At 32.2% G+C, this 13,681-nt stretch overlaps 2 protein-coding genes across 4 annotated transcripts; both read left to right on the top strand.

Moving 5' to 3' along the window:
• The first annotated feature begins 7,020 nt into the window (after window positions 1-7,020).
• On the top strand, window positions 7,021-10,000 carry LOC131624613 (UPF0051 protein ABCI8, chloroplastic-like). Its single transcript, XM_058895553.1, has 3 exons — window positions 7,021-8,635; window positions 9,076-9,360; window positions 9,871-10,000. Exons 1-2 carry the CDS (start codon window positions 7,238-7,240, stop codon window positions 9,292-9,294), a joined length of 1,617 nt encoding a protein of 538 aa, XP_058751536.1. The 5' UTR covers window positions 7,021-7,237; the 3' UTR covers window positions 9,295-9,360; window positions 9,871-10,000.
• LOC131624615 (3-hydroxy-3-methylglutaryl coenzyme A reductase 2-B-like) lies at window positions 9,884-13,239 on the top strand. Of its 3 annotated transcripts, XM_058895556.1 has the most exons (5): window positions 9,884-10,015; window positions 10,347-10,593; window positions 11,394-11,575; window positions 11,708-12,027; window positions 12,242-13,239. In XM_058895556.1, the coding sequence occupies exons 2-5, from the start codon at window positions 10,385-10,387 to the stop codon at window positions 12,482-12,484; spliced, it is 954 nt and encodes a 317-aa protein (XP_058751539.1). In that variant the 5' UTR covers window positions 9,884-10,015; window positions 10,347-10,384; the 3' UTR covers window positions 12,485-13,239. The 3 variants fall into 3 exon arrangements, with proteins under 3 accessions (XP_058751539.1, XP_058751537.1, XP_058751538.1); XM_058895554.1 differs by lacking the exon at window positions 9,884-10,015 and having other exon boundaries at window positions 10,307-10,593; window positions 12,242-13,232; XM_058895555.1 differs by lacking the exon at window positions 9,884-10,015 and having other exon boundaries at window positions 10,307-10,593; window positions 11,711-12,027; window positions 12,242-13,214.
• The last annotated feature ends 442 nt before the right edge of the window (window positions 13,240-13,681 follow it).

The following is a 13,681-nucleotide window of genomic DNA, read 5'->3' on the forward strand; positions in this document are numbered from 1 at the left end:
GTCTATTTTATTTTAATCAAATATCAAAATTTCTCTTTTTCTCACAAGTCTCTATCAACAAAATACAAATTTTATTTTAATTAACAAATATCTTTATTTGAAACACAAAATTTTCAAATGTCAAAATTTTCTCTTTTTAAATTATTTAATATAATTAAATTTATATTATATTATTCAATTTGTAATAAAATAATGTATTTCAAATACAATTAAATTTATATTTTTCGGTTTTTAAATTTTGGTAACCGAATTCTCTCCCTATATAGTGACATCTGCAGCAGTTAGATAGTGGCTTTGTTGGAATAAAAATGATTTTTTAAGGATAAAATAGTAAAGAAAATAGGCCAGCACAAATTCACCTATCCTCTTTATAGATAGTTATAGAATAGATATATAGTGACATCTGTAGCAGTTAGATAGTAGCTTTGTTGGAATAAAAATGATTTTTAAAGGATAAAATAGTAAAGAAAATAGGCCTATCCTCTTTATCATATCATACAATAGAAAAAAGCAAGATGAGAATTTGGGCAAGTTTGCCACTTGGCAAACCCACATCTCTTCTTCTATTTTTAACTCTCGTATAATTGGAAACTTACCTTAATTGTATTTTACTATTATGGGTTAATGAGCTTTTTCGTCCCTTTAAATATTTCAAATTTCGTTTTTAGTCCCTCCAAAATTTTCCTTCAAGAAATCGTCCCTTCAAAATTTTTCTTCATAACTATTGGTCCCTAACGTCAAATTTCGTAGCTAATTGGTGGCTAAAGTCGTAGCTAATCTCTAGCAAATTTGACGTTAGGGACCAATAGTTTAGACGAAAATTTTTGAAGGGACGATTTCTGAAAGGAAACTTTTGGAGGGACTAAAAACGAAATTTACAATATTTAGAGGGACCAAAAAGTTCATTAACCCTACTATTATTTTATTATTATTTTCTTTTCTCTCATTACTTAATAGCATGAACAAATACAAATAACCAAATGCATCATATAATTGTTTTTTTCACGCTTCTGACTTTTCAAATTGTTTAAGTTTATTATATTTAATGTTGTGCCAATTCACATTCAATTTTGTTTCTCTGGGGAAACGTTTTCCACCGTCAAAATACATTAAACGGTTCACCTTCAATATCTTTTTCCAATACACATCTAATTTCTTTTCTCAATGCAACCCCTTCAATTATCATCCTCTCTCCTTTCATACCTTAACCACGAAGCCAACACAACTTTCGAATGCACATCGACCGCATGCCGCCTTGCCGTCCGGAGACACCGCCAGAACAATTTAATATCCGCCATTAGGTAAACGCAGCCCATCTCTCTTTCTCTCTCCATTTCACATTAGCTCTAACTTTTCCCCCTTTTCCTCCATCTTCGTCTTCCTTGCCCCTCTCTCTCATTTCCCGCAGAGATGTCTATCTCACTCACTACATCACCATAAGATTTTATCTCCCTTTCAAATTTACCATTTCTGCTATGCAAATTTAAGAATGAGAATTTTGAAGAATAATTGTGACTGCAAATCATTTGTTAGTTTGGTGTTTTGAAGGTCAAGTTCCTTATCTCTAACTCTGTTATTGGATGTTTCTTTGGTCATTTTTTTTAGGTAATTTCAAGTATATACTTAACCCATCAATTTATTGAATTTTCTATGATACTTTGATTAGGTTAAAAATTTATGTGCTCCAGTAAAAGAGTGGACAATTGGTGGAACTGAACTCACCCCACTCATGGATGTAGAGAGGAGACATGGTACACATTTTGTTCTACAGAGCTTTATTTTGCCTTAATACTTTTTCACTAAATAGTGTTTTCAAGTTCTTTGCTTTGTTGGTTTTTTTACTTTAATCCTTAAATTCAGGGTATCTTAAGAACTCGATCTTTCCTTGCCATTTGGGATGAGGCTGCAAAACACGTATTTCCGATGTAATAAGAATATTCTTTCTTTTTTATCTTATCATTCGACATGTTAGATTTTTTTAATAAATTGCTTTTACAATTGGATCTTTGTTTTATGGTACAGGAAAAGACAATTGGCTGAGTGGCGCCTCTTAATGTGCAAAAGAGAGTTAAAATAAGTGCATAAAAAGAGTCCAAGGGTAAGGGACTTCGGCTGAGGAAGCGCCTCACATGTTTCTACTTATTCAAAGGGGATTAAGAAAGTATTCAAATTGTTTCAGTATAGAATGTTTTTGTTGGTTGGTTTCAGGACTTGAGATATTAGCTTTTCCATGCAATTAGTTTTTGAACCAAGAGCCTGGGAGTAGCCTGGATGCAGAATAATTTACCCGTATAAGATTCAAAGCCGAGTATCCAATTTTCGGAAACATAATGTGTTGTTTATTTGTGTAGGGATCTCGATACTTGGTTTAGTTGTTCTAAATACTAAGCCCTATGTTAGTTTTGTTAAATTTGGTATGTCATTTATTGAATACCATTTAGGATCCTTCTAAATTGATAATCATGTTTTAACTTACTTTTGTAAAGAGGTCTAAAAAAGTGTTCAAGTTGATTCAATTGAGAATGTGTTTTTGGTTGGTTTCAGGACAGGAGATATTGGCTTTTCCATGCACTCAGTTTTTTAACCAAGCTGCAAACATTACTACTGTGGAGATTGATGGTGAGGGTTCTATTTTGAGTACCTTAACCACTTTGTCTCCACATGGAACCAGGGGATCTTAAAGATGTTGTTAGAGAAATTATATATGACTTTGAGACTGCTTCTAATCATGGAAAAAGAAGCTGTGTTTCTTCTTGAGGCTTGCAAACCTCCTTATCAGTCAATGGTTGCTTCATTTAGAGTCATCATGAGTTATGCATGTTATGGACAATGTCTTTTTATACATGATATTAGTAGGAGAGGGTTTATTGCTTATAATTGTCATTAATAGGCTCATCGTGTAGGATAGGATAATTTATTTTAGACTCCATGCTATTTATATAAAGCTATTCAGGAACTTCCTGCTGAACATCCTCTTACTGCTGTCTTCAACATTCACGATTGTCCCAAGCAACTCCTTTTGGTCACGTTGGGCCACTAAGAAATCCTTCTACAACACCTGCACTGAATTTATCAACAGCAACAACTGGTTAACTTTCATTGGTTTTAGAGTTGTTTTGGTATTCAGGAAAATAGCTTTTGGTGACATTGTCTACTATATAGGTTGAGTGCATAGCAACTCCATTTTGTGCATGTTAGTTTGTCTAATCTTAAAAATTTGGTAGTGGGTCAATGGAGTTTGTTGTTCCACAAGTGGATGCATCAGCATTCTTTCCCATTTTAGTTCGTTTTGCAGCAACTGAGACATTTAGTGATCTGAAGGTTTGTGGTTTCCTTTGTGCTCATGAAGGTAATTGTTATTTATTCCATCTTTGCTTTGCGTACATGTAAACTATATATTTTACTTGGATATATCATTTTGGTTAGAATTATGGAAGTTGTTTTTAAAAACAATATTGAAAATTTGGGAGGCTTATGACAATTTCTTTTTACTGTGATTACTGAATATAAGATTTTGCTTTTTGTAGGATGTATGGGATTATTATGCTTTGGAGGTACTCCAGCAGGCCACTGGTATGTTATCAGCTACCTGTAAAATCTGCCAATCTTATAATAGATGATACTAATATGCGTTGATGGAAACCACGAGAAATCATGGAACTGCTATTTTATTTGATATCTTCAATCTCGCGAAATTACAATTGCGGTATTACAAGTATTGTGTTGATGAAATTACAATTGTGATTGTTGTCATTGGAATTGCAGCGTTATAAGCATTGTTGTTGCGGCATTATAATTGTGATTGTTTTCGCCGCAGTTATGGCGTTACAATTGTGATTGTTGTCGTTGCCGTTGCAGTTGCTGCATTACAACCATTGCGGTTGAGGCGTTATAAGCATTGTGGTTGCGGCATTAGAATTGTGATTACTTATGTTGCAGTGTTACAATTGGCTCATTTCATTTCCAAGTAACATCAAATGTGATGCTATTTGTACATCATATTTTATTTGATGTTATTTGTACAAATTCGGTTTCATTCTCACTTCATGCATTGCGTTAATATTATGTTTTATTTTGATCATGTTTTCTGTCAACATATAAACTACTGTTCTTAACTGCTTAATATAATCTCTTTGTAAGGGTGTTTTTTTCTTCGAATAATATTTGATCTCTCTTTGTACAGGTGCTTTTTTGAATGCACATCCAAAGTCACGCAACCTATAAATTGCAAAGATCATGAACTGTGCCCAGATCTGTATAGTGGGTTGTCATTAGTGTCGATTGCACAAGTTTGGTGAATTGATCGGTTTGGGTTGTTGTAGAGTTTCACCATCAACTGCTGTAATTTTGTTACTGGTTATATGTTTCAACTTCTATTTGTTTCAAGGTTGTTTGTCAAATATATATGATGCAATACTGCTACTGAGAGTAATCGACGCGTTTTGCAAGTCTGATAAGGTCGGTAAAGCATTCCAACTGCTGGAGGAAATGAAGACAAAGAGTCTACAACCCACTGCTGTAACTTATGGTTCTATTGTTGATGGAGTAGCTAAAATTGAAAGGTTGAGGAAGCATACATGTTATTTGAAGAAGGTTGAGGAAGCATACATGTTATTTGAAGAAGCAAAATCAATAGGTGTTGATTTAAGCAACATAGATTCATTCTAATTAATATGTTCTTACAAACTTAGCAATGTTTCTTTTGATTCCACATTGTATAAATATTACATTTTAAAGATTCATTTACACAACTTTGAATTCAATACATTTTATTATGTATTAAAAATATATAAATATGAGCTTGACAAATAAATAAATAATTATAACAATTCACTCTAAAAGTGAGTCAAATATTAAAACTTGAAACTTTAAAGTGAATTTTAAAATTATCTCAACCACTTATTCTCTTTCTCTTTTCAATAAATTAATTATTAATTATAATTATAAATTATAATAAATTGTGAATCATTCTCATAGAGTCATTATATATTCCCTTCTTTAAATATTTTTTCAATAATGTGATTTAATATTTTTTCAATAAGTGATTTAATATTTTTTATCCCAATCACTTATACTCTTTTTCTAACTTATTTATTGGAATAATTAGTCTATTAATTTCTTTTCTAACTTAAAGCATAAAAAAAACAGTATATGTGAATCAAGCCGAATAGTATATTAATATTTTTTTAAGATGCCTATTACTTGAACTTATTTATTGATTTTAACTTTTCTTTATTTATGAGTTTGAAATTTGATTTCATATATCATACATAAATATCTTTTCACATCAAAGTAAAATAAAATAAACCAATAATAAATGTAACAGTTTTAAAATATTTGCAATTTTAAATATGGTAATTATGAGGATATATTTTTTTTCCCCAATTCAAAATAATTTAAATAAAATTAGGAGATTTAAATATTCTTAATTGCATCATAATTATATTTATATATATTCTACATTGAACTCTAAATTAAGGTTATATTTGGATATTCAAATATTTCATTACTAATTTCAGTATTTATTTTTATTTTTCAATTTAATATTATTAATATTTTTAATAATGTTGATCAACTATAGAAAATAAATTTTGGCCAAATGATGTGATTTCATTTTTTATAACACAAAATTAAAAATATTTATTTTTATTCACATTTTCCTATAAATGACTCAATATAAATATTTTCTATTTTAAACTTAATTTAAAAATTCATTAATGTTTGGGAAAGAAAAATTCTCATAGAATCAATTAAATATAATAAAGGGGAATAAATTCTTTGGCAAATTTTAGTTTTACACATGTCAAATTCTCATATCTATTACTATTTTTAAGAATACAAATAATATATTAAATCTTTAAATAATACAAATATATCTATATTAATATCTATTAACAATAAATACTTTTTTATTTAAGGAATTTTTTTTATGTATACTACTTATAACAAAGACATATTATAATAGATTATAATGTTACCATAAATTTATTTATAAATTATAAGTAGTTCTAAAATATTTTTTTTACTTAAAGAAATTTTAACCCGTGCCTCGCACGGGTATACATTTAAGTCATTATTTTCCGTGCCTCTAAAATATTATTGATTTTGTTTGTAAAATATTTTTTAAAATTTTTTTATTTAAGTCATTATTATATATAATTTTATAACCAAATATTTGAAAATATGTTGAATTTTAGAAGTGATAAATTTTAGAAGAAATGATAGAAAATAAAGATTTGTTTTAATTGAATGAAATTTTTTCAATTGATTTCGTTTAAAAAATTGAGGATAGGTTGAATGTTTAAATTAATAAGACGAATCGAAATAATTGTTAGTGATATATCAATTATATTAAATTTGAAAAAAAATTAGTTTTATATATTAAAATTTTAACGAATAAGTAAGATTTATGAAATTGATCTATAATATATGTGTAAATCCTTTTCATTTAAAGGAATAATTTGTTGACAATCTAAACTATTTTTGTATTAGTAGCTCAAATCCAAAAATAACTCAATATATATTATTTGACATATGTTTATTGAGTTAGAATTTGCATGGATGGTAATCTTTGACAATAAATAAATAAATAATTATATGTTTTTTAATATGATACCGATAATAAAAGTAAGAATTTGAATTGTAAATAATACCTGACAATAAATAGTGAAAAAATTGTTTTTATTTATTCTTTTTATAATTTACAAAAAAAATTAGTTAAATTAATTTGTGTATGTATACTATTAATAACAATAACATTTTATCTATACAATAGTAATCTTACTATAAGTAAAATTTCTAAATTATAAATATTTTTTAAATATTTTTTTTTACTTAGAAAATATTTAACCCGTGCCTCGCACGGGTCTACGTACTAGTAGATAGTTATAGAAGTTATAAATTATTCGATTTATAATATAAATAATATGGGAAAATGCTCGTTATTATATATAAAATAAAATTAACAAACGTTTTTAAAAGTAAAACAAAATACAGAAACAAAACAATAAAAAAACATTTGAAACAGGAATCGAAGTTTTTATATAATACCAACCTCTCTTCATTAACGTCGTACGTACAAACGATCATTCTCTCCCAAGTCCCTCAAAAGTCTCCAAATTTCAATCTTCAATTTGATTCTTCCCTATCCAAGGTTCTTTCTCTCTCTCGATTTTGCATGTTATATGTTTCTTAATTAGGGTTTTGATTTTAATTAGGGTTTAGATATTGTTGAGCAATGGTAGCAATGTCATCTCTTCTTGTCAATGGAATTCCCCAATTTCTTCCCCAACCCATGTCACAAGTTGTCAATGGAATTCCCCAATTTCTTCCCCAACCCATTTCGGTTAACGTAAAACTTAACCCCAATTTTTCCAAATCAAGAGCTTCGGCTTTCAAGGTTAGGGCAAACAGTTGTGATGATCACCAAGTTGACAACTTCCTGAAAAGGGATTATAAGTGGGGATTTAATCAAGAAATTGACTCATTTTCGCTACCCAAAGGCCTAACCGAGGAAACTGTTAGGTTAATATCTGCAAGAAAAAATGAGCCTGATTGGATGCTTGACTTTAGACTTAAAGCATATCACAAGTTTTTGAACATGAAAGACCCAAACTGGTCTGACAACAAATACCCAAAAATAGATTTTCAGGATCTCTGTTATTACTCCGAGCCAAACAAGAAACCAACTATGAATAGTCATGATGAGCCTACACCTAAGCTACTCGCCTACTTTGATAGGCTCGGGGTTCCTCTCTTAGAAAACAAGACGGATAATGTAGCTGTAGATGTTGTTTGTGATAGTGTTTCGATTGCAACCACTCATAAGAAGACTTTGGAGGAAAAGTCTGGCGTGATATTCTGCGCTATATCCGAAGCTGTAAGGGAGTATCCTGATTTGGTTAAGAAGTATTTAGGAAAGGTTGTACCTTCTGATGATAACTTTTATGCAGCCTTGAATTCTGCTGTGCATGGGGATGGTACGTTTGTATATATTCCCAAGAATGTCAAGTGTCCAATGCAAATATCAACATATTTTAGGATTAATGCAAAAGAGTTTGGTCAGTTTGAGAGGACATTGATTGTTGCAGAAGAGGGTAGTTTTGTGGAGTACTTGGAAGGATGTACTGCACCCGTTTACGATACTAATCAGTTACACGCAGCGGTAGTTGAATTATATTGTCATGAAAGAGCAGAGATTAAATATCTTACAAAGCAGGATTGGTATGCTGGTGACGAGCATGGGAGAGGTGGGATATATAACTTTGTCACCAAGAGGGGACTCTGTGCTGGGGCCAGATCAAAGATATCTTGGACACAGGTGGAAATAGGATCAGCAATTACATGGAAGTATCCAAGTGTTGTTCTAGAGGGTGATGAATCAGTAGGGGAGTTTCATTCGGTAGCACTGACTAATAACTATCAGCAGGCAGACACAGGGACAAAGATGATACATAAGGGGAAGAATACTAGGAGTAGAATCATATCTAAAGGTATTTCTGCTGTGCATTCCAGAAATTGTTATAGAGGACTTGTGCAGGTAATGTCAGGTGCAAACGGAGCTAAAAGCTCCTCACAGTGCGACTCCATGCTTGTTGGAGATACTGCAGCTGCAAATACCTACCCATACATTCAGGTAGTTACTTTTTGAAAATGTTCTATTGATTTTTTGTAATTTTGTTTACATCCTCTTGATGTTAATGTCTATGCCTCGGTTCATGGTTTCCACTTAAGGTTTTTGCTAGGTTATTCTTGTTTTATATATTACATTTAATGAGGCGTTGTCAAGTTGATTTCTTATTTGGCTTTGCAAATTGACCCTATAATATTTTTTCAATGATATATTTTTCATCAAATTTTATTCAACACAAACAAAAATATCTACGACCAAAGTTCAATTTTTAAAAAGTAAAAAAAGTCAAAAGTGGACAATCATTTAAGAACGGAGGGAGTGTTGTAGAAATATGATATCTAGGATTTTGATTGTTGTGTCGACGGTGAACTGTCGTGGACATACAATTGCATTATTGAATAATGTTTGAAATTTAATGCCTTGCTTGTGTTTATTCTTCACAGTCTAAGAATCCTTCTGCTCGGATTGAACATGAAGCTACAACATCGAAAATTGGTGAAGATCAATTGTTTTACTTTCAACAGAGAGGAATCGACTATGAGAATGCCATGTCGGCTATGATAGTTGGATTCTGTAGAGATGTAATCGATGATCTTCCATATGAATTTGCTTCTGAAACAAAACAGTTGTTGAGCCTGAAACTAAAAGGATCTGTGGGTTAGGTTCCATAGCCGCTGGATGCTTTTGCTGCTGAAGATGTTATAGACTGTTTACTTGATGATGAATATGTAAAGAATAATTTAGTTCTTTAGTTTTTTTTTTCTTGAACTATGCAACAGTAAAATGGTAGCATTTCGCACCAACGGTGTTCTGCCATCATAATCTTTTTTGTTGGGATCACTGAATTGAGTCCGTCCGTCAAGTGCACTTCTAGAGGTTTGCTGTCTTTGTGGTGGCTATCAAACATTTATCTTAATATATTTCACCCAAAATAGGTTATTGATAGGTGGAATTATTTTGTTATCCCTTTTCAAATTTGTTTTCTATTTAAATATAAACCAGAATATGCAATTCTAACAGTAACCAGAAATAGAATGTAGTGCTTGATATAGCCACTTTAATTCTAGTTTTAGACCGTTAAGATGAAAAACAAATTGATGTAAAAAGAGATAAAAGAAACAAGAATGAACTTGCAAACCAAAACTTGAAACCCTTGTTGCTATTCGTTTTATAAATCTGCTCTTTGTCTGTTTCGCAATGACATTTATTATTGTTTGCAATGTTTTTGTGTGTTGCAGGTGGTCCAATAGCTGCATGCGTTGGTTGTGCTCGCTTTGCCGCATTTTCTGTCGTAATAGACAGTTTTTGGAGAGGCATCAATAAGTAAATTGACTGGGGCCAATTTTGTTTTCTTCAATCATAGTTCGATTTCTTAATGAAAATGTTCGTTTTCTTCAATCATAGTTTGATTTCTTGATGAAAATGTTGTTTTCTTCAATCATAGTTTGATTTCTTGATGAAAATGTTTTCCCCATATGATAAAAGGAACATGATAGGGAGCAACACATATTACAGTGTAATTTGTTTGTATACAATGTCATTGGCGGATACATTTCTACATTAGTATTGGAAAATTCTATGTATTACAAACTATTAATAATTGGGACCGGCTCTTTCAAATGTTTAGAACAACAAAAAAAGCAGTACTAGTATTAGTTAGGTCAGTGCTGTGAGATGCCGATAGGGTTTATGCAAATTCCGGTTGGTATAGCAGGTCCATTGTTGTTGGATGGAGTTGAATATACAGTACCAATGGCTACAACGGAGCGTTGTCTTGTTGCGAGTACTAATAGAAGGTATAAAGCTACTCATGCTTGTGGCGGAGCTTCGTCGGTTTTGCTTCGAGATGGAATGACTAGAGCACCTGTTGTTAGGTTTTCATCTGCTAAAAGAGCTGCTCAGTTGAAGATTTACTTGGAAGATCCACTCAATTTTGATGCTCTTTCTCTCACTTTCAACAAGTATGAATTTCTCTTCATTATTCCTTTTGGTTATGGATTTTTGTTATTAGGTTAACAAATGTGTATTAATTTTGATGCAATTGAGATCAAATGATTTAGGGGTTTTTGAATCCTCTCAAATAGAAAATTAGGTTGAGGGATGTGTTGATTGAAAGGATTTGAATCTAGCTGAAAAAGTCGAACGGCCCCCCCTGCAATGGCATAGATTTAAATTTCAAATTTATTTGTCTTTGATCCCACATCCCTTCAGCATTGCAGTGGATCAAAGTCTGTGAAAAGCAAGACCGCCTTTGAGGGCGTGCAAGGCGGGCTACCGCACAGTGTACAAAGTTTGACACGTTTAAATCGTGTCAAAAAAAGGCCTTCTAAAATATTTTTCAGAGTTAAACCATGACAAAACAGGACTTCTATTTGATTTGTCACACTTCAATCGTGGTTAGGGTCTCCGAAATCTGAAGACCGTCCAGGACAGCAAATAGGAGAGAAATAAAGAGAATGGAGAGGGAATAAATTGATGAGATGGAGAAGATCCACAATTAGGTGTTGATTGACACACCTATGTTTCGCATGCAAAATTATAGAAAATCTTAGTTCATAAATTGATCTAAATGTTGAGAGATCAAAACTTTTAGGGGTTGGAGTTGATGGAGAGGTCAGATAGAATCCAATTTATGTAGGGGACTGAGAGGATCTAATTTATTAAGCTATCAATACTTTCAGTTTTTGGGATTACTGGGGTGATAAGTTAAAATTGGGATGTGTTATTGTTGGTTCATTAATAATTTAATGGATTTGTGCAGGTCAAGTAGATTTGCTAGATTGCAGAGCATTCAGCCTGCTATTGCTGGCAAGAATTTGTACATTAGATTCTGTTGCAGTACAGGTGATGCCATGGGGATGAACATGGTATCAAAAGGTGTTCAAAATGTCCTTGATTTTCTTCTAAAGGATTTCCCTGACATGGATGTCATCGGAATCTCTGGTAAAAACATTAACTTGTTTTGTTTCTATGGTTTTTTTCTTCTGCACTCATAATATTAATACTGTATTTTTATTATGGCTGAATTGAAAGTAGTTACTAATGTTTTCATGCGCAATGTTGGTTTGGTTGTAGCAGGAAATTACTGTTCCGACAAGAAAGCGGCGGCTGTGAACTGGATAGAAGGGCGTGGTAAGTCTGTGGTGTGCGAGGCTGTAATTAAGGAAGAGGTGGTGAAGAAAGTGTTGAAGACTAATGTGGAGGCATTGGTTGAGCTAAACATGCTTAAGAACCTAACTGGCTCAGCCATTGCTGGTGCTCTTGGAGGGTTCAATGCTCATGCTAGCAACATTGTGTCTGCTATCTACTTAGCCACTGGTCAAGATCCTGCTCAAAATGTGGATTACCATGATGGCAAGGACCTTCACATTTCTGTCACCATGCCTTCCATTGAGGTACAGGAATTAGTTTTCCCTTCAGAATTAATTATAAACACAATCAGAAATTCACACTTAATGCAAGTTGCATCTTTTCCATTTTTACCAAAACATTCATGTAGGAGTGAACTTGATTTTAAGTATACTACTACAATCAAATAATCAAACATTCACTGTATCATTAACTAGATTTTGCATAATGATGACGAGATCCTTCGTTCTTATGATTCAGGTCGGTACTGTGGGAGGAGGAACACAACTTGCATCTCAGTCAGCTTGTCTTAATTTACTTGGTGTGGAGGGTGCCAGCAAAGATTCTCCCGGCGCAAACTCTAGGCTACTGGCAACCATTGTAGCCGGTTCAGTCCTCGCCGGGGAACTATCACTCATGTCTGCAATTGCAGCTGGGCAGCTAGCTAAGAGTCACATGAAATACAACAGATCTAGCAAGGATATCTCCAAAATCGTCTCATGAGCTGGCCACATACAACGCAATAATAAACTTGTAGAGGGGTATATAGTTATAGTTAACTTTCAAAAGGACTATTGGTGGTGGCCAAGGGTGAATAAAAAATGATGATTGGCATCTCTTTTCAATAACAAGAGCATGTGGTAAGAACCAAATAAGAAAAACTTGAACACCTAGTCCATGTGTGACATTGTCTTTTATGAGATTGTACAAATGGGTTGAATAAAAAAATGGAGACAAACAAATAGCTAAACTTCGGCTCTAGTTCTATTCTTTTGTTTTGCTTTAATTTTTTCTGTACTGTGTCATTCTGACATAGAAAGCTATTACCTCAAAGATTCAGTATTTCAGTGTGTGTGTGTGTGGAGTATTTTGCTTTGTTGTTGTAATCTCCAAGTTCCGGTAAATTTGTAACTTTAGCAAGAGCTGAGATATCAATGAAATGTAGTTGTTGTTGTTAATAATCTCTGGTTGTCTTTTGGTGCTTGGCATTTGGGATGTTGTGCAAATATTTTAGATCGGTTTTTCCGAAATAATTTTCCTAGAGATTCTTAGACAAGAGAGTTTTAAGGGATATTCATGTGCCGGTGTATCTTAAACGTGATGCTTCTGCCCAAAATTCTTGAATATAATTCAATTTTTTATTGGATTAATCTTTTATATATGTGTGTGAATCGGAAGTAGTACCAAGAGAGTAAGGAAGAGTGTGAAGAATGATTTCATCTTTCGGATATTTATTTATTTTTTCTTTTTTTTCTTTTCATTTTTTCTTTTTTTTCTTTTCATTTTTTCGTATATGGATGGATCTTACTATAAATTTGAAGGAATTAAGGTTCAGCTTAAAGTTAATGGCAAGAGAAGAAATATTATAAATAATTGGATCATATCTTATTCACCATGATATAATTCAATTTTGAAATTTATCATATATTTTTTCTCCGATTCAATTTTTTTGTTTTTTAATATAAGCTAATTAAAAAATAAGTAAAAAATGGACAATCATTTATTAACGGAGGGAGTACTATATAAAAACATGATATCTAGGATTTTGATTGTTGTGTCGACGGTGAATTGTCGTGGATTGAAGATCAGTTGTTTTACTTTCAACAGAGAGGAATCGACTATGAGAATGCCATGTCGACTATGATAGTTGGATCCTGTAGAGATGTAATTGATGATCTGCCATATGAATTTGCTTTAGTT

The sequence above is a fragment of the Vicia villosa genome, unplaced genomic scaffold, assembly GCF_029867415.1.
Source record: "Vicia villosa cultivar HV-30 ecotype Madison, WI unplaced genomic scaffold, Vvil1.0 ctg.000144F_1_1_1, whole genome shotgun sequence".
In the NCBI taxonomy this organism is placed as follows: domain Eukaryota; kingdom Viridiplantae; phylum Streptophyta; class Magnoliopsida; order Fabales; family Fabaceae; genus Vicia; species Vicia villosa.